Source organism: Calonectris borealis, chromosome 12, assembly GCF_964195595.1.
Source record: "Calonectris borealis chromosome 12, bCalBor7.hap1.2, whole genome shotgun sequence".
In the NCBI taxonomy this organism is placed as follows: Eukaryota; Metazoa; Chordata; class Aves; order Procellariiformes; family Procellariidae; genus Calonectris; species Calonectris borealis.
In genome coordinates, this window is record NC_134323.1 from 16,158,702 (window position 1) to 16,183,616 (window position 24,915).

General features: G+C 38.0%; 1 protein-coding gene across 1 annotated transcript in view; it reads right to left on the reverse strand.

The window, feature by feature from the left end:
• Positions 1 to 1,195: 1,195 nt before the first annotated feature.
• Positions 1,196 to 24,915, reverse strand: part of ADAMTS18 (ADAM metallopeptidase with thrombospondin type 1 motif 18) — a 79,381-nt gene continuing 55,661 nt past the window's right edge. Inside the window, exons 18-24 of the mRNA XM_075161450.1 lie at positions 18,031 to 18,172; positions 16,358 to 16,484; positions 11,607 to 11,811; positions 9,088 to 9,279; positions 8,506 to 8,718; positions 6,931 to 7,078; positions 1,196 to 3,259 (exon numbers count right to left, since the gene is read on the reverse strand). Of these exons, the coding sequence (XP_075017551.1) occupies positions 3,144 to 3,259; positions 6,931 to 7,078; positions 8,506 to 8,718; positions 9,088 to 9,279; positions 11,607 to 11,811; positions 16,358 to 16,484; positions 18,031 to 18,172 (1,143 nt within the window). The 3' untranslated portion in view covers positions 1,196 to 3,143. The remainder of the gene's footprint in view (positions 3,260 to 6,930; positions 7,079 to 8,505; positions 8,719 to 9,087; positions 9,280 to 11,606; positions 11,812 to 16,357; positions 16,485 to 18,030; positions 18,173 to 24,915) is intronic.

Here is a 24,915-nt window from a genome sequence, read left to right on the forward strand (position 1 = left end):
AATTCCAAAATTCTAGCCCAGAACACAAAGCAGTTTAGAGTCTGAATTCTTGTGTGGGCATATTAATTATTTAAATCACTAGTCCAAATCATGTTCAAAAGAGCGCTTGCTGGGAATCCTTCAGGAGCAGACTGATCTATTACTTATTATTGCCTACTAGATTATACTGTAAGTCAGAAGCATGCTCAGTATTTCCTGTCAACAATACTCTATATAGCTTTCTGTTGACAGAGAACTGAGTGATGGTGAATGAAGGGAAAAGCGGCAAATATATGTTAGAGAATATGTATATATAAAATGATCCAGTGAATCAATGTAGTCCCTAGTAGGGATTGGCTTGGAAACTTCTTAGCCGAGTCATTTTTAGAAAAATAAAGTATCGCCAGGCAGATAGGAGAGGCTGTAAAACCGAATGCTATGTTGAATGAGTCTTCTTATCTTGCAAACCACCTTGCAGATAAATACATGCAGGGAAGAATCAAGCTGGTTCTGTGATACACAAGTTTCCACTGTCTTTGGTGAGAGAAGTGATAGGTCAGTTTTGTCTTGCACATAGGGGGGCAACTATATTTTTGTGTACTTTAGCTTTTGTGGTGTTATGAAAATAAAACCATGAAGTTTTGTCCATTTTGCCTTTTTGTGCCTGAAATGGGGACAATCCAAGCCAGCTGCTTCAATGGTAGGGTAGTCATTCAAATGAGAAACATCTTCTGCTCTTAAAAGACAGCTACAATATATTCACTCTATTGAATAACCAGTCGTGCATTCCTCACTTGCCAGTATAATGGGACCTTCAAAAGTAGAGAAGTTTCACATGACCTTAGCACATACGCCTGACTTTGACTGCCTGAAAGGAATGACCTCCATCCCATTCATCATAAGGGCTTGTTAACACTCAAATCCACTGTTTTGAGGGTTCCCCGCCAATATTAACCCATAGAAGACCTGAATGGTAAGGGGCGTGGTTAGGCAGAGGTCACACTTAGCTACGGTGGCTAAATTTCCACTGCCCCAAAGAACAGGCTTTTCTTGTGGGCAGCTTTTGTCACTACCCCTCCACAGAACTGGCACAGGCTCAGGGTCACAGACATGAGCCAATTACGTAGCAGACGAAAACAGGATAATGTCTTACTTAAAGATACTATGAGATAATCAACACAAATGCAAATGAATCCATACACCACTTACGTTACTTGATATTTACGTATAACCTCCATATTTTATTCATGAATTTTACAATTCCAAATATAATGAAAGTTAGAGTACTTTATTACAAAGCTTATAAAATAATTAAATATTACACTTATATTTTTTGCCTTTTTTACACCATAATTCATACTTTGTGACACTACCATTTTCTTTCCTCAGTTGTCACTTAAGGAAGTGAGCAAAGAAATATAAAGAAAAAGCTATGCATTAATAAATTAATTATTTTACATCAAATAATAAAAAGGACACAATTATAAAAACAAAACAAAAAAACCCTTGTAGTTTTCCTAGAAAAAAGGTTATAATTACACCATGTCCAATATCAAGACAGAGCGGTGTAGTTTGAGATATGTTTCCAATCATCATTTTTTAAAGTATCACAGAATACATGTTTTTAATTTAAATTGTTGCAAAAGGAACTGCTAATTTTAAGTGACCACTGTCTGGCATTAGTGCTGAGTTGGCTAATCTTTCGCTGAAACGATACTTTAAAAAAACAGTAAAACTGAACTACATTCATCAAACAAAGTTGCGGGATTGGGTGGAATTAGATAAATATGTCCCTCATAGGCACTCCCCAGAAAATTACTGCAGAACACAGCTCTGTCTCAGAATGGGTTTGGCAAATAGGTTGGGTATTTTTTCAATGCAGAAACTTCTTAAATTGTACCATTTGATATAGAGTGTCACCGAACATCTCGATACTGAATGATTACAAATATCATTATGTTTACATTTCTTTTGCTTGCTGGTGGATTCTGTACTAAATAAAAGTATTAGGAGAATGTATAAAAATAGAATTGACTTTTATTTGGTTAGAGTAAATAATCCACTTATCTTTTTCTTTTTTTTTCATATAACCTGTGTGAATAAATAACTATTTAGAGAAGGTTAGCATGAATTAACGGACTGTAATATTTTTGTTATTTCCTTTGGGTAACGGATGAAACAAAATTTGCAGAGAGATTTGAGATTAAAAGGAAGACATTCTTCACTATCTTGGCATTCAAACAACCTAGCTTCTGAAAAAAACTACTTTAAAATATCAAGTTTAAATTTTAAAATTACATATCTAATGAGCTTAGAAAGTTGAAAACATAACCATTGAGCTCAATAAATCTGAGTTCCTTGAGTTAGTTGAAATATGAAATTCTATTTTACTTGTAACACAGCAATATTAAAAGTCCAAATATTCTAACGCTGAATATTTCTAGGAATACATTTCAAGTTACTAGTTAACCACCTCTGAGTTTCTACACAAAGCAGAAAATGAATTCTTCAAAACAATAAAAACATTAGCATGATGCAAAACTTGCTTTTCCAGCAGCAAGTCTAATAAAGAAGCACCATATATCTTTGTAGTGCACTATTTACTTCTTGTGGTCACACGTGTGACGCTGAGTCCTCCAGACAACAGCCATTTGAATGTCTTTCTGTGAAAGTGGCAGTAAACAGCTTCCTTACCCTGGGATGATAGTATCATTAAAAAAAAATGAAAGGAAATGCTTTTGACAGTGGGATCTGTCATGCCGCCACGCTGTAACCTTCCTCCTCGAGCTCCCAATCTCTTTTGTGTTGCATTCTGGTAAATTAGCCAGAACAGGCTTCCTTGCCTTAATTTCTTCCTCATAACATACAACAGTGCAAAACGACACTTTTAAAGAAAGAAGAACTGCCCTTCGAGTTTCAGTGTTCAAGTGATCCATAGTACCCTGTACTTCAGTGAGGTCAGCAAATAAAGAAAAAAAAAGAAAGAAACATTCCTTTTTCAACATATATCCAACAATTACTGTACCTCAGACATTCCCTTAGAAAAAACGTCTCTTCCATCAGTGGTTTATGTGGCACCATGTCTTGCCTCAAAGCAAAGTTAATTCCAACATAAATTGAAGAAGAGAATCCTGTCACTGAAGGGTTCAGATAACACGCTGCTATCAGTTCTTCTTCGTGCACGATTTACAACATTGCTTGCCATAAAATTTGTGGTTACAGACACCATGCTGGGGTACCAGATGACACCAAGTGAAGAAATCCACACAGGAAGGATCATCTGAAGGAGACAAATCCAAGCAATCTGATAAGACTGTGTTTTAGCAAGTATACAAGTCAGGCAATAGTTCCGCACACTTGTATGCATTTGGTAATATTAAAAACATGATGGGTGACTTAATTCAAAGAAGAGGAACCACGGACGAGCTTTCATCTCAAAAATACTAATTTCTTTTTTAATTTTTTAAGACATGTTTAATTTGTTAAGAGATCCAATTTGTTAATTTGATAGGGCTAATATAATAGGAGGGTCAGAGGCTAAAGGAATTAAAAAATTTAGAGCATGCTTTGAAGTTCAGGAGTATAAAAAAAGTCATCTGTGTTTTCATCTCTGATTACAAATGTTCTAAAGCCTGGTACTTGTATAAATGAGCCTGCTCCATGCTTGAGGCCATCAACATCATGTGGAGTTTACCTGCACCTCAAAGTAGTGTCATTTTTTAGTGTATGTGCATGTACACACAAAATGCATGGAAATCTGAATGCATGGACCCTACTCTGTGCACATGTGCACAAAGTGCTCTGCTACGTGTTTGCGTTCCAATGCTTTCTAGAGGGACTGACTTCTCTCCATTTGACTATGCAGGGAGCCTAAAAAACCTCTCTTCTTAGACACTTTAGGTAGGTGGCATGAATCAGGCTTTTAGGACTTTGACTATGCCATGTTGGTGAAATCTTAATTAACTGCAATGGGAAAAGAGACAGGCTGACCATGTTTAGTTCTGAAAAGCCCAGCTTTTAATTACAAATACCAATAAACCATATTTTTCAACTAAGCTTTTATTCCACTTAAATTTATGTACAGATCATTTATACACACAGCCCAGTCACTTTAAAAACATTTCATAGCTGCTCCTTTCTACAGTTTTGTAGTGGATGCTTTATGTTTCTTTAAAAGAGCAGAGTGATGATTCATATGGATGATTTATAAACAAATTCACCATGTCTGAGAGAGCAGTAGGACATTTAAATGAGGTTTAGCAAAATTTATAGCTAAACTGAAGTCTCTTGTGAGCATGGGAAAAGATTCCATTCGACTCTCAAAACTACTGTTTACATGGTCAATAAAAGGAATTTACAAGGAGACAGTGAAGAAAAATCTAGCCACTGTTGTCTGCGTTCTCAGATCAGCTAAGCTGAGTCACAGAAGATAAATGCTGCCTTGCATAGCACAGACAACTTCTTCATATTCTGTGGGCCAGGAGTCATCTCCGTCTCTCTACAGGAACTTCTTTTGATTAGTCACCACTTTGCTTTTTTTGATTCCCTTTTATATGATGGCAAAGGTGATTTTTCTATACCTTCATCACCCTCAAATTTATTTGAATGAATAAGAAAATAATTTAATACTACTAATTTTTTAAAAGATGCCATTTTATTCCTCAGTTTTTCAAAACTTAAGCGTGTCTGTAAATGCTAATGTTACGCAAAGAAAATACCGTCCCTGAACAAACAGTTGTCCAGGAAGTAGGAAGCTCAGTACCGAACTGCAGCCTTTCCGCTCCACAGCATTGCCTTTCTATTCTTAATTGAGTGTCCGTAGGGATGCAACTGGGACTTCAGCACCAGCGTTCACGTTACTTCACCTACTGTCCACCAGACAGAATCTGCTGCTGGGAGGACCCAAAGCAGACAACAGATGAAAAACATGCACAGCACAAAGTGAGGAAAGCTGTTCTGATTAAGTCAGGAAGAAGCTCTCCTGCCATGGAGGGGTAAATTTTCAAAAATTACGAATTACTATTTAAAAAAAAAATTATAAGCACTGAGGAGGCAATGTTAATAAATCTTTATGCCCCTTTTGAAGATCGGAGTGCAATGCTAACATTACAAAGGTATGGCTTAAACTTTACTCTTGGGACCTAATTGGAATGAACACAGAGTCCCACAAACTTCAATGGATGTGGATCAGGCTGTCAGTTCCTTACTTATATTTACTCAAGTATTTATATGTTGTTTAAATTTTCATTCATTTTAAGCAGTTGGATTTGCTTGCAGGAGTTATGGTGACCGTAACTGCATCTAACAGAGGGATGGAAATGACCCAGTTTGTCTAGGAAAGTGTGTAAACTCTCCCTGAAACATTAATTTCTTGACTGTGATCACTGAGCTGGAGCTGCATGGCTGATAATAGAGACTGATTTGCTTCCATGTGATTCCAGCACAGCTGGTTCCCTCTCTTTGTGCTGGTTTAGACAGAAAGTTAGAGAGCAGTGAAGAGATAATTGATCTCTAGAGCCTGACGACCCAGTTGCAATAAAGGGGAAAGGGCTCCTGCAGATGTGAGGAGAGAGAGAAACAGGCCAAGGCCAAAATGAATAACAGACATTACTCCAGACATGAAATATAGCAGAGGAAGGCAGGGATGAAAGAAAAGTGCTTGCTATATCATGACAGAAAAGGATGTAATACAGAAACTCCAAAGTATAGCAGAACTTTTTAGGAAGGTTAATTTGAAGTGTTAAGAACATTTACTTATAAAAACAGCAGAACTATTTACTTATCCCTTTTAGGACCATTTCATCTATATATCCTTGTTTGGATTCAGGTCCCCTGATATATAGTTTGATAGTCTGCATGTCTTGAGTTGATGCAGTAGAATGGTCTGTTAAGATATCACTGGGTTTTACAGGGTTTCTGTGCACAGTGAATGCCAGGAATCGGTACAGATTAGGGGGGTGGTTGGCTAATGTCAATGTACAAGACGCAGGGCCAGCGCCTGACCTTTGCTCCCAACTCTTACCACCTTTCTCTTGCAATCCGGCCTAGGTTTTATAGAGGTTACTGTCAGCTCCCAGTTTTAAAATGGTAACAGACAGTTAATGTATGGTATTTTGAAAGTTAATGTTTAAAGTGATTTAGCATACCTAGATAACTAGCGCTATATGGGACAAACCTGGACCTCCATGAGCTTTTTTCCCCGCAGTTAACAAGGAGTCATAAACTACAACCAGCTTGTAAGCAAATATATGGGATGGGGCTAATGCACCGCTGTCTTTCTGTGGCGGTTCTGAGAGAATTCCCCTCCCGTCATTCAGAGTGACACAAAACCTCTTGATCCTCCTGCTCCCCTAGAATTCCACTTAAGAGGTGGAGTGGGATACAGTAGACGTACAAGTGGCGACAGAGCTTAATTTCATGTTCCCTGACTTTATGTCATACACTGATCAGAAGCAGTAAGAAGAGAAGTACATTCCAGACAAAGCATTTTTGCACTCCCACGATATGGGTGCAATCTGAAGCTTGGGCAGACTTCAAAAGACTAAAAATAAATGACAAATTCTTATTGCTTAGTTCAAAAATTGCTATTTTTAATCATAAAACAGTACCAGCATAGGATGCTTCTACGTTATTCAACAAGATAGATAGTATAAAGATGCAGCTCAGAACCAAATGGCGTAATTTTTTGATGTACTTTTTTTTAACAGTTCCCTGTTTTTAAAATCTTCTGTCAGTTATACTCTCAAGACTGCTTTAAGAGGGTTCATTTTGAGAAGAGAGATGCTGTAGTATCAGAGAGTAACTGTAAAGCTGTAAAGTCTGGGAAAAAATGATTTATGAAGGAACATGCCAAGTACCAATCTTCAGTGGGTGTAACTGGAAAAGGTGATTTTTGCTGGATATAGAGTTCTAAGCAACCAACCCTGCTGCAGCACGTAGAGCTGAGTTTACCTCTTTTCACAGGGACTGGGCAGAAGTTAGTATTGCAAGCTCTCAGGACTAGTGGTTTCTGATGGGGCAAGCACCCAGAAGCTGGTCTTCCTTGGCGCAGGCACTGTACGCTCCGGGTTTGCACTCCCCCTCCACATGTTACTGTACACTGTAGAGAGGAAAAAAGTAAAAGCCGTCTTTCATTACAGAGACTCTCTGGGAGCCCATGAAAGCCAAAGGAGTAACTTTCAAGGGCTTTGGATGAGACTTTTGAAGAGAGAGAGGTCAGGATTGGATGTGTTGCTGTTCAGCAACCTCCATCAGGACCAACTTTTCAAAGATGTGTGCGTCTGTTCTCCCTTCCGAAAGTTTGGTTATTTAAGGACTCAGCTGAAAATTTGGTTCCTTACTTAGGCATTGAGACAGAAACTGAGTATTTTAGAAAACCTGTTCCTGATTATCTGCACTGATTTCTTTTGAACTCTGAGCCGCTGGGCCCAATCCTGTCTGAACAGAGATAAAACTGTTGGAACCATAATCATGGCAGTATCTGGGGAAAAACACTATGTGCTTGCAGGAAGATCTATGAAGTATTTTAAAATGAATAAGGCTTTTACTTGTATGTGTTTCATGAAAAGATGTCTTTAAGATAAATGTGATCATTTTCATCTGATTACAATTGTCAGGCATACATTGTTTCATGTAAATGTTATTAAATGAGTGTGTGTCTCATTGATATGTGACTCATAAAGTAGATAAGTTCCAGAAATACAGAAGCTTGTTTGCAAGAATGTAGAAACAAATACAGACTGATCCAATCATTAATCATAGTATTTAGGGAATTCCAGGCAATCTGTGCAGATGCTCAAATACATTGTGCGTATAGATACGTAATAGTTCAACCACAGTGCAGTTCGAAGAAGACTGAGAAGAAAGCATTGGAAAATGAGCGTGGAATGTAGTGCCTTTCGAGCATGAATAACATTTTTAGGTGACATTCTTCAGTTTCAAGACAAAGAAACGTGCTGCACCGAAGTACATGATGGATGTGGACCAGCTGCATCATGTTTCAGTGGCCGAGTGGTGCGACCTTCTTTAGGGAATGGCTACGTGCAGGAGACACCTGTGGGCTGTAAGTACTGGAGTTATCTCCTCCATACCATCAGACATTTGACTACAGCACAATGTAAAACTGGAGCTAGCTTTAATCTAGGTAGCTTGGACTCAGATTGCCCTAAAGTGACAGTGGCATGGTCCTCAGCATTTTACGCCTGCCAGGTGTTTGTGCCACTCCAGCTAGTGTCCATGCTGTGGCATATGATACCATGGCTTTTCTAGGTTTGGTGCTCTGGCCAGCCCTGCAACCTCACCTTCTAATTACGGTGGATGCACTGTCCAAGAGTCAGCAGTCACGTTGCAGTTGTTTTGTTCTTTAACGCTGCGTAGTGAAAAGCTCTAGGGGATGCTACTTGAACTACTGTGTAGAGAAACTTGCTCCTTTTGTAAACTCCGTAAAAGCCAAGACATGAAATAGTGCTGGAGAAAGAGTGCTAGCTGGGACAGGGAAAGAGAGGTGAGAAAGTTTCCCATTCCTACCTGCTGCCAGGGTGAGGAATACCAGCCAGACACCATGTTATACAACGTTTGTGATGGACAGGCTCCATTGTTACAAGCTTCTTCCAGGTCGGTGTTTGGTTTCTTGATGTTTCTACATCTTCTCTGAGGAAAGGTGATCAATTTCCCATGGATGCTTTTCTCACCGCATTTTAGTTCTCGCTTTTGTACACCTGGGCCACAGGAGACTGAGCACTGCAAAGGTGAAGTACTCCTTTTAAACCCACAGAAACACATTCAGATAAAGGAGAATGTGGAAGAGGCCCCAAATTATGCGAAACTACAAAGCATTATATAACGAAAACCACAAAGACCATGTTCTGTAGCGTGTAAACTGAAATATGAATCCAAGTCAATGAAAGTCCTGAAAAACAAAGACATCAGGGTACATCTAACTACATCTGGATGTAAAGAACTGTGTTTTTACAGTGGCTTGCCTACAACACCTGATTTTCAAATGATAGCTCAGCTTTCTCTCCCCCACATGGCTTGTGTGTGTCCCCGAGTCAATGTTTCCAAGAGCAGCAAAGGCAGGCAGTGAGCCATGTAACTGCACCACTTTACCTCACTCCAGGAAGAAATCACCCACTGGAGTCGGTCATTTTTGGGGCAGCGTCCTAGCACACAGGTCTGCTGGGATTCAGGTTTATGGTCTCTGCTGCACATACTTTCAGGCAAGATTTTAACCTTGGGTGAACTGGTACTTTTGCAGTAGACATCCCGTTTCTTAACACCTCTCCCACAAGTCTTGGAGCACTGTGATGGAAAGAAATATTCATTTGAACTAGAGGAAATCAAAATTGGCATTATTTATATTTTACAGCAGAGCATGGAAACCATGGCTAATGTGCTGTGTAGCTGCCATTATAATTATAAGTAAACTTGAAATTCTATTGGTAAATAAGTAACAGTAACATCTGTATGTCACTTCTAAAACATTGTTCTAAGTGCTTTCTTAATGTAAAGTATGAACTCTTACAGCCCCCATGTAGGACAGATAAGTAATATCTCTCTTCCGTAGATGAGGAAAGTTGGACTTGCGAGCAAAATGCTTTTTTCCCTGGACAGCATAGTTGAAAGCTGGTCCTAACCTCCCATCGCAAAATCTCCCACGGCAAGATGTTCTCAGCTATTTGTTATTTTGTCCTCACCTTGGCCTAGAGGGATGAGATACAGGCAGAGAAAACTACCTAGAGAATCTGTTCTTAACTCCTTCACCAAATGAATCTCACTACAAGACAGAATCTGATACAGACAATGGTTAAGAAGTTTGACCAAAGATATTTTAATTGCCAAGATTACAACTGAAGCTTAGGACAAGTCACCAGTGAATAAATACGCATTGTTGAACCATGGTTCAGTTGAAAAGACATTCTATAGTTTTCATTGCCTTAGCATACCACAAAATGCATGAACAAGCCATTTCTGATGAAATGAAGAAATAATCGGCCCTGAAATAATGCTGCCAGCTTTCTATCTTGTTGCATCCTCTTCTAATTGTTCTTCTTTTTACAAATAGTTAAGGGACACATTCCAAGGCAGAATCCTGCACTATCACTATCTGTATTAAATCACAAATGTTTTTAAAAGATTTCACAAAAGCAGAGTTGTACTGAGGATGCAACAGAAATATCTGCATGCTGAAAATCTGTGGTTTTAATCTTTCCCCCAAACAAAAAACTCCTTTCATTTAAAATTACTCTGATTTGTGTAGAGAGGCTGGGTATTTTGCATTTTTTTTTCCTTTTAACTCCTTTGAGCCTGTGATACAACAGCTTTCAGCTGAATCTTAAAATCTTTACTAACTTGTTCAATAGGCCTGTTCACTACATTTCTGCAGGACTTGTGGACTTAGTTTTCATAGGCTTATTTGAAAATCCCAACTTGAATTGTACACCTCCTAAAAAGGAGGAAAATGGATTTTTTAAAATTTTTTTTTTTTAGTTGTAGAGGAAGGAAAGTTTGAAAGTGTGAATGTGTTTGTTCTTCCTTTTTAAGTATCTGATCATTATACCTGGTTTTTATCTCCTGCCACACTAAGGTTTCCTTCACATACACTGGAAGAAAAGTTTCTTTTTGAGTGTTAAAACTCTGTTACGATGGACCATTGAGGAGTTACTCGTCTGTCATAGTACATTACAGGGCACTCCCCCAGAGAGGCAGTCTGTGCTTCTCAGCTGGGAATGCTTAGGTCGAGAGGTACTTGAACACCTAAAGAGTAACAGTACCAAGAAGTGTACACAGAAGTAACAGATTTTTCAGTAAATTTAAATCCACCTTGAATCTCATTAAATGTAGATGGAAAATAAAAATAATGTAGCTCCTTTTGATATAAGTGTACGGTCAGCTCTCTCTTAAATCCCAGATTTCCCAGTACTTCATTTATCCTTACATTAACAGTTCATACCAGCAGCAATAGGAGTAAAAGAAAGAGCAGAGATGAGTTTTGTGTAAGCGTGTGTGTTTTTTAACTCAGGCTGGTTTAATGTCAGGCAGTTCGCAGGTTTGTGAAGCAGGGTGTGTACACACAGGAATCTGCCCAGGGGCCTTATGCCCCTCATGGCAATTAACTGCAGCAGTGCTCTACTTGCAGTAGAATAGTGACTCTAGCAAAGGCAAAAGTACAGAAGTGATTAGTGAATGTGTGAATCACAAATTTATCAACCCACAATTCACATATGTGTGTGCATTAATACGCAACTCTAACCCCAAATATTTCTTCATTCTTTGACTGCCTGTCATCTCTGAGAAAAGTTAATATTGCTGTGGGAAGTAATCTCAGAAGGGGGTTAATGGCCTTGAAGAATTCATAGAGCGTTAAGTTATGAAACCAGAAAAAATTATCCATCTGTTTGTATGTACCAAAAAGGACACCTCATGTCCACTTCTGGCAAGCCCTCCTGTCCGAGCAGTTAGGAAGGCTAGTTAAAATATATACACAGTTAACATATTATTTTCATGAATAGAGCACTTGCAAAATACTGATCTTCACAAAGTTTGCACTATTCTTCTTTTTGAGCAGAGTTTTTGGCAATATTTTCATTATGCCAGCAGACAAAAATTTAAGTTTTTCTCCAAATTACCTGAGACCAGAGGCCAGAGCTCCATTCAGGTGGGCAGTCCTGACTACTGCACATCTGCACCTGTGTAGGGGTGCTGACAGGACACAGGGAATGGGCCACTACCTCCTCTCTTTGGAAAGCCCTTTTCTGGACACACTGAAGGAGACGACTTTGTTGCCCTCCTCCACAAGATTTGCTGCATGCACTCCATTCGCCTGTTGACCAGCTTAAAGGAGAAAATGTATGTTAGAAACACAAGAGTCCAATTAGCTTTATAAAATCACCTATCAAATGTGAATTATTCAGGGATTCTGCTTCGCCTACTCTCCTGATGTACTGATATCTGTTCAAGCAATCAAAAAGCCTTAGTTACATAATCTATCTTTAAAGCATGGAACATTTTGCTAGGGATGAAATACAAGTCACACAACTAGAAAAACTAGTATTACTTATTTACAGTTCTCATCTACCAGAACCAACTTGCCTACGAATCCGACCTGGAATCTGGCATTCCACAGGGTCTGAGAGAGATGCTGCCATTGAGGTTGGAGGAGTATCTAGAAGATCTAAGGGTCTGGCTAACAAATCACCATTCCTTTCTAACCACGTCTATGCTTTTAATTGAAAAAAATCTCTCTGAAACAGGAAAAGAAAAATCTTTTCTAAAGAAATGGTAAGATGATGACATCAGAAGATGATTTTTGTCACTTTAGCTGCTGAAGACACCTCCAAATAGACTAACAGACCCGAGGCCAAAGGAAGAAGCCAGATAGACGGAGAGAGTTCTGTAAATCGATAAGATTCTATTACTGGAAAGTTCTGCCCTTTGTTGTTACATTTTTTCCTTTTTACATCTCTCTCGGAAGACAGGAGGAGGAGGATTCAGCTAAGCTGATATAAGGGAAAAGCTGGCATGGCAGGGGAAGAATGGGGCCAATTTAGGTGAGCATGTACCTCCCAATGTATTTGTGCGTAGATATACACTCACACAGGGCGACAAATGTTGGCATGGTGCTGTCCAGTGGTATTTATGTCAAACCTTACTGGCCTCTATTCACAAAAAAGAACTTTCTTGCTACAATCAGCAGTCCTGTCATTAGTGTCTGGAGGATTTAAATGTCCTCAGACTAATAAATTTGGCAGACAGATGATGTAGAATCTAAATAAAACAGAGGAAATTTAATCAGCAAAAGCTGTTGGGCAAATCTACACTCTAGTCACAAGCACGCTTCAGTTATGGATCATGTCAGTGAGGTTACACAAAGTCTGAAGAATTACTGCCAATTGCTTAGGATAAGTTCAGTTTTGAAATGTCAATAGCGGCTCAGTATTTCTATTATTGAAGCACTGAGTGGGTCGCTAGCCTTTGTGGAACACTTTGCAAACATACAACCAAGTGTCTTTGTCCTCGAAGGCTTACAATGTAAGATCATTTACAATTAGATAGGAAAACAGAAGTGAAGAAACAAAGGAAATTATAAATGACTAAATGATTACTCAAGTTGAGAACTCTTATTCAAAGACCCAGCACTAAATTTAAACTAAAGATTTTAAAACAGCAGTTTTACAAATTTTTAATAATTCATGCCACAGAAAAGGTGCTCGTCTCAAATCCGACTGCTTGGCCTATCCTACTTCCACAGTTTCTCACAGCATCAGCCCTGTGACCACTGGAATAGCTGCTTACATACAGTTTTAATGACAAGAAAGCTTTTTTTTTTTTCTTTTCTTACTGTGTGAAAGATGAACAGCATCCCATTTGCCTGTCTGTTCACATCTGCCCGAAAACAAATCTAATTTTAATTTGTAAAAAAATGTATAAAAAGCCTATTTTGGAAAAATTCCTTTGGGAATAGAAGAAATCCCAACTCTCAGTCTAGTAACTTCAGTAACTGCCAAAAGTAGTGGGAAATATAAAAAGCACTAATTTAAGGACAAAGAAATATTAATGTGAAAAGTCAGTAGTTATGTAATTCCAGAACACGTCAGAAGTTTCCTTTTTGTCTGATTTATAAATATTTGGACTATTGCAATACAAACTTCTGGAAAAAAGTTATAGTTTTAATCCATTTTACAACTTTTAATTAGTTTGCCTTGATGTTTCTGACAACAGTGATGGGTAGAGCACCAAAAGTGTTCATTTTCAGAGTTTATTCACCGTAACTGCCCAGAAAGTTCCCGTCTTCACAGAGGAGAGGGTAATAAACCTACTTTAATGTTCTCTAGTAAACTGCCATTTTTCAAGATTATCTGGGCTGTGATCCAAGAGTATCTTTCATTAGCTCAAATAACTAAATAATTATGACCAGATTTGGCAGCTCTGAAATCCAACAACAACAGTGTGCAGTACTGATGCCTTTCTGTGTTCTTACTGTTGGGACAGTAGTTTGTTCCTACTCAGACTAATAAGTCTTTGTTCTTATGCAGTAATTATTCCTCACCGACCTTTATAAGTCTGGAGCCTCTTTTATGTCGCAAAACTGACACGCTTGTATCTCATCTATTATTCACCTCCTTCCCTTGCCTATTATGCCTACCATATTTGTTTTTGCTTTATTTGCTGGCTATTAAGCACTCTTTGTTTCCTCCATGGTATTTATTACCACTACATTTTTTGATGTTGGCAGTCTTGGGTTTTATGGGAAATATTACATGCCGTGACTTTCTGGGCAGATTGCTCAGCAGAGATATTCTGGCATAGTTTCACTCAGCTGAATGGCAATCTGTTAATTTAAGACATGGTCCTACATGTAGATCCTCCATACATTAATATATCCTAAGGTTTTTAAAAATAATTAATTAGTGAGTTGAATTGTTCTTCCCTAAAGGTGGCTTAGGGCTTTTATGGTTTTTCTTTTTGTACTCTTTTTAGGGTTCAAGTCATTAATTGTGTTTTAAAGTAGTAAATCTAAGAATATCAAAGCAATTTCAGCATGAAAACATTGCAGTGCGTGTCAAAATGGATATTCAGCATTTTCAGTGATAGGTATATCAGTGGATGTTCAAAATACATTGGGATCTCTGTTTAATAGAAATGGAAATTTTGTGTGTGGTCAATAGAATTGAGTATGATTTTGGTGAAGCTTTATAGCATAACAATGCCACATCAAAACAAAGGTGAGCATAAACAGCTTAAAAAGACTCCTGGGAACATCATAGGCAATACATTTCTGTGTACATGATACTGAGTTCATTGGATAAAAATGGTTCTGGCAGAAGATAAGTTGCATATGAAAAGATTGTATTTGGCTACAGAGATTACTTAAAATTGGTATTGAGAAAATCATGTGGCTAAACGCAATCTAAAGAAACTGCTGAAGCAGGAACATGGAGCTCTCGTGTCACATGTTACCATTATTTAAACCTTATCTCTATCGTTTTGTGGTCATAGTGTATAATTTGCCATTTGGATTTTGTGTACTCTGCTGTAATCTTTAAATTTTGCAGGAAATTCCAAACTATTACTGGACTATTTTTCATTATGTTCAACATATTGCAAACTATGGATTTTTAAGTAAAAACAAAGCCACTGCAGAACATATACATTTTTTTGCTTTGCCCCATCATTCTCTTCTGGACTGGGGGAGATGGGGAATGCTTCCTATTGAACTTCATTAACTGTGTTATTTTATGAAGTATGGGAGCAGGCTTAGCCAATTGCTTTTACCACCCATTGCTTTTATCACCACAGAGTAAAACCAGCAGATGACACCAGGTCTAGAGCTTTCCTCCATTTCCTCAGCCTTCTGCTGCCTGTGCGCTTCAATGCATCTTCAACTGTCTGTATTTCCCGCTGAAACACTCTTAATTTTTTCAACATATCGCTTTAGAAAATCTCCTGTTCTGGAAGTCAAAATGTCTTGTCCAACATAGTACAGCTTTTCTGATCTTTAGTATAAAATTAAAGTAATGCTAAGGTTGCAAAGTCAGGAATCCAAAAGTGAAAAAAACAGCAGAAGAAAGATGGCCAATGTGTCCTTAAATCTACCCATTTATATTCTGAGCCACATAATACTGTGTTTAATTATATGAGCACACAACATTTTTTTTTCAAAGGACCCCTACCACAGCTACTATAAATCAGTGTAACTCCCTTGTTTTTAAAGGAGCTCTATTGATTTAGACCAGCTGGATTCTAAATGCTTATCTATACGTCAATGTCTTCCTTTGCATCTCACCTTTCTTACGTCTTTTAGAAAATAAGATTGTTCACATAGGCATGTCTTCATATTTATTTTTGTGGGCACCAGGAGCATTGCTGACGATTTATTTGGTTTAGATAGTCCTCTTCTTGGTATCATAATACTCTGTGAGACATTTTGTCCAAAAATCACTAATTACACTTCACAAGATTCTTTTGACCTAATCTAATATGTGGAATCTGAGTCATGGGGCCAAGCTTCCACACGGGGAGTAGCACTTTCCTCAGGAAATGGTCTTATTGATTCAAGGTGAGTAAAGGTGGCAGAATGGGCCTCAAAGTAACTTAGATTTACTCAGTGTCACATAGCTAACCCCAGCATGGTGACAGAGCTGCAAGCAATCCTCAGGAGGTCTTGCTTAGCAACATTAGAAATACCGCCTCTATTATTATCATTGGGCAGAAGCCTACATGACTAACATTTTTAAACAATTACTGTTTTACGTTACAGAATAAAAGTGGGTTCATCTAGCAGGCTATACAATTCTGTGTGCCTATCGGAGAGGACTTCTTTCGTGGCAGACTCAGTCGTTAGGCACAGCGAAAAGGTACAAAAATAAAGAGAACTTACTACGCTGGGCAGGGATTAGTATTGCATAGTTTTGTTTCAGTTAAAGGCTTCGTCCTTGGGCCACAAAAGGAGGAATTAACCCGTGTACGATGATCTTCTAAACAAACTGCTTTTGCTGTAATGTGTCCTATGGAAGTATTAGAAAAAAATACAGTAAAATAAACGTTTACTCAAAATATAAGAGAAAAAGTAGTAGGGAAGAATTTTAACTAAACAAGTCCAAGCTCATCCTTGGTACAATTCCACTGACTTGAAGTAAATAAAATAGGATTTAATTTCGGAACATGTTTTTAACATTAATTTCCTTCTCTGTAACACAGGTACTATTGAAGCCAGATGAAACATTTTAGTTATAAACAGCATATTTGCAGAATCTTCCCCCAGCAAAAATTAGTAATTCCTCAAGTCCTAATTCCCTGCAGAAACTAGCAGTGCTTGCTTAGAGCTCTCTTCATGCACTTGCAAACTGCAACAGAACATTTTGCACCTTTTTACAGTGTATCTTTACAGACTTCAGAATTCTGCAGGTTCCTGTACCTAAACTCTATCTAGTGTCAACATCATGACAGATTACAGAGAAGACTACAAATGCCTTAAGAGGTGAAGTGATTTTATAGATTTATCTTTTAATTGAGATGTATCATTCACCTCACACATGGTTCATTGGGCACAGCGAGTCAAATTTGGAAACACAGTTGTTTCCATCAGCTTTATATTCACGCTGCAACCTTCATTTGTTTTAAAGGGAAGCAAGAAAAATACAGTTGTCATATTTGATGTCTGCAGTGCTCCTGGTGGGTCTTTCTTCCATAAACAGTCTACTGAGATGCTGTGAAGTCTGACAACACACTAGCGAGCTATTCCTGAATTTCACCCGGACTTTTTGGCCAATACAGGAGCATAACATGGCATTTCCTTGGTCACCCAGTCCCATTCTTTGGCATTAAAGACAACTGCATCATATAGTCTTATTTATATGACCCAGTTCTAATTTAAAGGCCACTAAAATATTAATTCTCAATTCTTTTTGCAGGACTTCCCACATACCAGTTTTCTGCTTTCATTACATCCCAGAATTACTTTCACTGACAGAACATCCAGGATTTAGAAAAACAAATAGATAGTCTGCGCAAAGCAAATACCTAGAGGAATATGGTAATAAGAAATCCTTAGCTTATACAGAATTTCAGGCTCTGACCTGGCAGAACTCAAATATTTGTAATTAAACAGTGAGAAGATCAGGGTGCAACTGTCAGTAAAGGTCTTGATAATATTTTGGTCTTCAATTACTCTCTACAGATAAGATAAATTTTACTCATTATTTGGTATCTTTCTATGTTCCCAAATTACAACAACATCAAAGCACATATTTAATTCCCACATCACTTCAACAGCAAGATATCATATGCATACGGATTGACCTAAAGAAAGAAGACTGAGTCACCACAAGTGACATGAATTGAGGCTGGCATGAATTTTTTTTACTATAAAGGAAATATGAAGGTACTTCATCTATGTTATAAGTTGTCAGATAAAAAAATAAGGACCAGCTGTTCAGTGTAACTCCCTGTATGTATTGATACACGTGTTTGCGAAATTAAAGGCAGCTGAAATGTTTGAGATGCTTTAAAAAAATGAAAAAGAAAAGGATTGGCAATTGGAAAGTTACCTACCACCACCACAAGTAGCTGAGCATTCTGACTGCACCGTCACCCAGGAGTAGCTATGTTTTTTGACAGATGTCTTGTTTTCATTGTTCGTTTTGGAAAATGTATATTCCCAAGCAATCCCAGGATTTTTGCCTTGTAACAGGATCTATAGAGGGGTATTTGGGGTTTGTTTAAAAAAAAAAAAGGGAAGGGGTCAAAAAAACCAAAAGGATTCTGTCATTCTAAAGGAAGATGAACTAAACATGATACACACGTAATATATTTATACACACCATGTTTGTGAAAGAATTTTCAGGAGACCTAATTTTTTGATAAACTAAAAACCATCAAAGTAATTCCTAAACAGCAAAGCGTTTGCTTGGACTAACACCTGCAGGGCACATAACAGAAGAGTGCAGAAATACACGGTTCAGCATAACGCTCCTTTAAATCAGAAGGCATCTGACTGGCTTGGTGAAGCAGAAATGCCTTCAGTAGGTGTGAAATATCATCCAAAGACTTTTGGCAATGCAGTATTAATCGCTGCCCCTGCCCCAGCTCTCACTGCTCTGCCCCTGCAACTGGCCCTTAACAAGTGGGTCCCTGCGTTCACTGGGGGCTCACTGGCAGGTGCTGGAGTTTGCCTGTGGCAGTGCAGGGATGGATTAAGGATTGGGGGTGGGAGAAATTTCCTCTCCTTTCGTCCAGGCTAGCTGATCCTTCCACAATGTCTTCTATGAATGAAGAAGCCTTTGCCCATTAAGTAAGCAGGACTCAAACCCTTTACTGAAAGAAGCTTGAGCAAAGCAGTAATATAGCTGTGCGGGAACTGGGAATAGAGGTGGTTAGAGATGGCTTCCTCAGTTCTTGAGGCGGAGGGTATAAAATAGTTTTGGGGTTTTTTTTCTTATAAAAAGCTTTTTTCTGTGCAGACTGGTGATAAATTTTGTTTGGAAGACCCTCAGCTGGTATTTTCTCATGATGATTGAACCTGAAAAAGCTTCAGTCCAGGAAAGGACCCGTCCCTGGGTGTCTACAAGGGAAAAAGGATTGGAAAAATCTTTTATTCATGATTTTAGCATAATGTGTTAGAAAATTTATAGAAAGTGTGATTACTGACTATAATAATAATTTTTGTCATTTAACTCAGGGAGCCTAGCTCTCGGGGGTGTACTATTTTAGTGGTGAATTATATTGCAGTTTTCATGTAGGCAACTTTTTAAAATTCACTGTATTCATTTCAAGTCTGAATTATAATCAATGCAAGATGCATGAACATCTGACATATACCTAAATTTGGGGAGAAATTTCTATTTAACAACATTTATTTTAGAAACTTTCTGGCAGCAAAGTGCATTTATATTCATACTTAATAGAAAAAGTGCAAGAGTTTACAGTTACAGAGCTCTACTAAGTTTTAATTCTTCACCAGTATGGATCTGGTCATAGTAATATAAAGAGCAGGTGCAGTTAACCTCAGTCCCTAAATATGCTTTTTGATAAGCACTAGCATTTCAAGTACAATTTCAGTCTATGTTAATGATTACGATTCAAAATATTAATAAAATATCAGTTAAGTTCATTTGATGTCTAACCTGAGTGCTTAAGCAATCCATGTAGGTAGAACTGATCTCTGTATAGACTGGTTTCATAAAATAGCAACACACTTGCATTTATGTCGCTTAAGACCAAGAAATACAATAACATTTTGAAATGTAGCCAACGGTTTTAAAGTATTCTGAAAATGTACCTATTGGGAAACAGAAATTACCCATGACAGTGAAAATTCCAACCAAATTTACATGACCTCCAGCTCAATAATATTGAACACATGAAGGATCTGGACTGCATACTGTTTACTTTTCTAGAAGAAAGAAAAACGGATGCAGTATTTTCCATTCTTAGTATCCAAAGATTTTACTTCAGTCAGTGAACCTTAATAATGATCCAAACTGAGAATATAGCAATTAGGACTGTAAAAGGCAAAATACTTCCAAAAGAATTGGAAAGCACGTGCCTTCTCATTGGAAGATTCAGATTAGAAGATCCTCTAAGCACAGGTAAATTAAAGTATTTCATGTGAAAGTTTTCATCTCACCCATCCAAGCTTAATTCATGAGCACCTTAGAATACCTGTGAGATCACAGAAGAAATTGATCTGAGATTGATTACTGACCTCTCTATTTTTACTGAATATTCTTGATAGAAATAATATTACTGTATCTGCTTTAGGGGTGAGTCATACATGTATGTATATATCACAACTGTTTTACAAGAACAGGATTAAAATCAAACACACTGAAATTAGGAAACATTAGAATTGAGACTGCTGTACAACTTCACGCTGCCCTGCACAGATGCGCTCTGAATCTCTGGATCTCATACTGTCTTTCCAGAAGGCCTCTACTGCGTTCAATGCTCCCAGCACATGGTGCTCACTAATGAGCATATTACAAAGTGTGGTTCTGTTCCCTATTTGCTATGCTCTATTCGAACTGTTACCAGTGTAACTTTTTTTCAGGACCTTTCTTTTTTCCTTGGCTATTCATGTTTTATAAGATTTAAGAGCCCCTTCAGATGAAGGAAAATATCTTTAGAAAGCTGTCTGTCTGCTGATAGCAAAAAGTCCAACTCTATTAAAACAGCTGTTCCACAGTCACTTTGAATATTGAACCTCAAGTCCATGGGTATTAGAGTTTCTAGAAAAAACAGGTTGCAATTGTATGTTCACTTGACTGTCCTCTTAAGGACAAATTGAGACAAATATCTAATGTGTAACGTTTCAGAACATGTGCTTCAGAAAAAAATAGGGTGCATTAACCCTAATAAGAATTGAGCCCTGGAAAACTTTTCTTTAATTAAAACAATTCCTTTCCTGGTTCTTCTTACAGACCAGACCTCAAAAACTTTAATTTGCTTTTTCTCTTTAGAAGGTCCTACGAGTCCAAGGTATTAGCACAGATCTCAGCATCTTAGGCAGCCAGAAACAATTTCAGAGAGTAGCTTTATTGTCTTCTTGTGTTAGAAAAGATCTGGCTAATATATGAACAGTCAAAGTCAGATTTCCTCTTTCATGATCCTATGAGGATGCACTTTCTCTCTGTTCAGTAGGTGCTCTGTGTTCCTTCAAGTGCAGAGGCTGAAATTCTATCTGGCCTTTTAGTAAGTCAAAAGAGGAGGGGGTTTTGTCCATACCTCAAGACCTTGTGTAAGGGTTAGCCCTCATCTCATTTGATTCTGACAACTGTCATAAAACTATGCTATGTCAATGGCCAAAAAAACCAGTAAAGCTTAAAACTTTTCTAACGTATCTTGAAGTATTAGACTGAACACTTGTCTTCTGAAAGTGCTCTTTACTTTGTGATAATAAGGCAAGAAACAGAACGAATGCATCCTGAACAACAGAACTCAGAACATGAAAAAGGGAGGATGAGAAGATAAAAGTGGCAACCAGTTTTACTCCTGTTAGAGCAATATTCTCCTGGTGCTTCAAGAGATCGCAGGAAATGGAGAGGAAATGGTCTCGGACGAGTTAGAACAAGACATGTTAGTATCTATCACTTCAGAGAACAACCACACATTGATGTAAGAAACTCGCAACCTGCAGCTGAGTGAGTGCCTATGGGGTAAATCCTGTACACCAGGCAAGCTGGGCCATACATATTTTAAGACCTTGGGCTACACCCCCTTCTTGCGCATTGGAAAGTAGACACAATTATAATTGTGATGAGGTGAACTTCCTCTCCATTTCCTGGTTGGCAGCCAAAGCTAGAGCCCCTTCCCACCCAGCAGATTACAAGAGGGAATGTTTACAAAGCAAGAGCTGCATCACAGTCAGGTCTCTTTCCTCCTGTATCATCCCAGCTATGTGGAAAAAGGGCAAAATCAAATTCTGGAAAAGTATTGGAGACAAAATATTGCAGGGCACAAAACCATATACTTTAAAGTCCCTGGCACTCAGCTGAAAAATAGTATACAATGTATAATGTTCAACCAAGTTTTTATCAGGAATGCGATACTATTGCAAAGTTGCAATTTTGCCAAAGTAATGAGCATATAAAAAGTTTTCTATCGTATTTTCAAACATTCATTATAAAGCCCTTCCTTAACAACCCAATAACTGAAGTCTGCAAATACAGCCAAGTTATCAGACCTACAAATTTGGAAAGACCTCCAGTGCTAGTCTACTTAACTGGATGCATTCCAGCATCTTTTCAGCCAACTGGCATTTGCTCCCAAATTTACAGCTGGCAAACAACCTCCTTAAACATTTCCAGTTCCTCAATAGAACTGTTTAATGTCTACCTTTAACACACCAACCACCTGACTTCAGACACAACACTCAGCAGCTCTGACCGCAGGGCGCAGAGTTATAAAATTTACAGCTTCTTGAGTTCGAAAACCACAGACTCTATGGCTGGAATCTGCCAGATCTATTCTGAAGAAAAAGAACTGTGTCTTTCGCTTAGGGCACAAAATCTTAAAACAATGGATAAATTGAATTCTCCTGAGTAAAGAACCTTTTCCTTTTGCTGCTAATTTTGATTTCAAAGCTAAACCAATAAATTTTCTAAACTAGCTGTGCATCTGCTCCTTTGTTTGAGATTATTTTTTTTTTCCCATGGCTATCCTAAGTTTTCAATACAATACTCCATTTTGCAGGTCAAATTTTTAAAGAACCTATCAACATTGCTTTGTTCTGATTGACTCTGTGTTTTTCAGGTGTTTTTTATTGTAAGATATGTATGTGAAGTTACTTGCAACATACTGAATTAAAAGAGATTAATTTACGCAAGGTTATCTCCTTTCTTCCACAATATTCTGTCAATGTAAAGGAAAGCATACTAATGCCTGGCATGTAACAAGCTGAAAAAAAGACTCATTATCTCTGTGAAGGACTAATAGACATTTACAAATCATTTACTGAGTGAAGCTGAGCATAGAGAAAAAGCCAGGTAAAGGAATAGCTACTGTGCTTCATATATTTTCATCTTTACTCATTCTGCATGTGCATAATTTACAAAATGGGCATGAGCCCAAACTTTGAATACCAGCATACATGGTAGCTTTGATCTGAGTCTTCAAATTGCATCTACATTTCCTGGGTCACTCCCATGCTTTGTAAGTCTTTGATAATTTCTTTAGGTGGATGTAACAGAGTTAAGCTCTCTGCCGTGAGCCATCAGTTACACCAATAAGGGCAGATGGAGAAGTTTGTGCGGAAGACTAGTGCCTGGCTGTGTTACGCTTGCGAGACCTGCAGTCTTCATCCACTGTGAAGCTACAGGCTGTTTAATAAATATTGTAACATCCAACATCCTAAGTCAGATTCTGATTTCTTTGTTCAATCAAGATTAATTCCATTGACTTTTATGAATTTACTCTAGTTTCAGCAGGATAGATCTAAGCGTGCAGCATATGATGCTGGTAGAAAACTGTTTCAAACAAGTTCTAAAACAGGAGCGTTGTCTGGGCAGTTATTGGATGGGATCCTCGACAGTGGCTAGCACCAGGAGCTTCAAAGGAAAGTGAGGGAACACCTGCTTGGAAAGCACCAGTAAAGGAAGAATTACCCATTGGTTACTTAAGCCAAACCTTAAAACAAAAGGGGGTTTATCTCTTCAATATTTCTAAAGTCACTTTAAACACAGTCTTAACTAAAAGCTTATGACAAACTATTGTTTTTCAAGAAAGTCCACTAAGGTCATTAAAAGGGGGAAAAAAAAAAAAAAGAGTATCCTTGAAAGGTCCTGTATGATCTCATTTCTACTTCAGCTGTTTCATATTTATCTTCTGTTGTTATTGTGTCTCCATTTTTTTACTGTTCACATGCTAAATGTACAACCTTCAGGGATACTGTCCAGCTAATCTCTCCTCACTAAAGGAGAACCCTTTTATCCGTTGTATTGAATCAACATCTGTATCTTATAAGCACATCTTAGCTCTCTTTAGCTTACTTTCTCTTTAGGGGAAATCAGTACAAATTTATCATCTAGTAGCTAATAATAAATGTAATGCTTTATAACTGCAACTTGGCTTTTTCCCAGTGGCAGCTAGATAATCAGTAAAGTCATTCCACCTGGCCTCCTTTCTCTTTTTTTCCCCTATTGATAAAGAGGAAGTGATTTACTGGTTTTAATTAGACATACTCCTGCCTTGAAGCTCCATTCACCTTCTCTTCCCATGAATGCCTGCCTCTTTGCAAAGCATCCTTTCCATCTGTTACTTATTGCTGTCAAAATAAACTATTTTTTTTCCCCCAAAAGATTTCACAGTTTCTTGATTCAGTATTTCACCAAGTCTGAGGTAAACTTCAGTAAGGATACTGATCCTATCTCATCCTGAAAAACTTTACAGTGCTTTCTCAAATCGTATTTGACTTCTCAAATCAGTCAATTCTTCATCCGTTTATTGATAGAATGAAAAACCAAATTATTAAACTCTCATGGTTTTAAGTTAGTTTATCAATCCCTGGTCATGCAATACTTTTCACACCCACATAACAGTTCAGCCCCTTTCAGAATCTTTCCCGTAATTCGAGTCAGTCGTGGAGGGTGACTGAATATTTCACCAAATGGATGTCACAAGTGAACCTCATACGAGTTCTGTATTGGTAGAGCCCTGTGATGGCAATGTCCCTTGTGCTCTGCTAGCCTCTTCTGGAAAGTATTTTCAGCAGTCAGTGGTGCCCACTGGCAGCCCTTATTTGCAAAGCTAGATAAATGAGTGATGAATTTACTGTTTGTTTCTCCTCAAGTTAAGTATTTTTCAGTTAACAGAAAAACACTGACAAGGTCTTTAAATTGAAAGAGCTGACCTTAGATTACCTATGACCAAATGACAGATAAATGAGCTGAATATATTCAACTACATTAAAAAAAAAAATCCAGCGTGTTTCCATTTAAGATG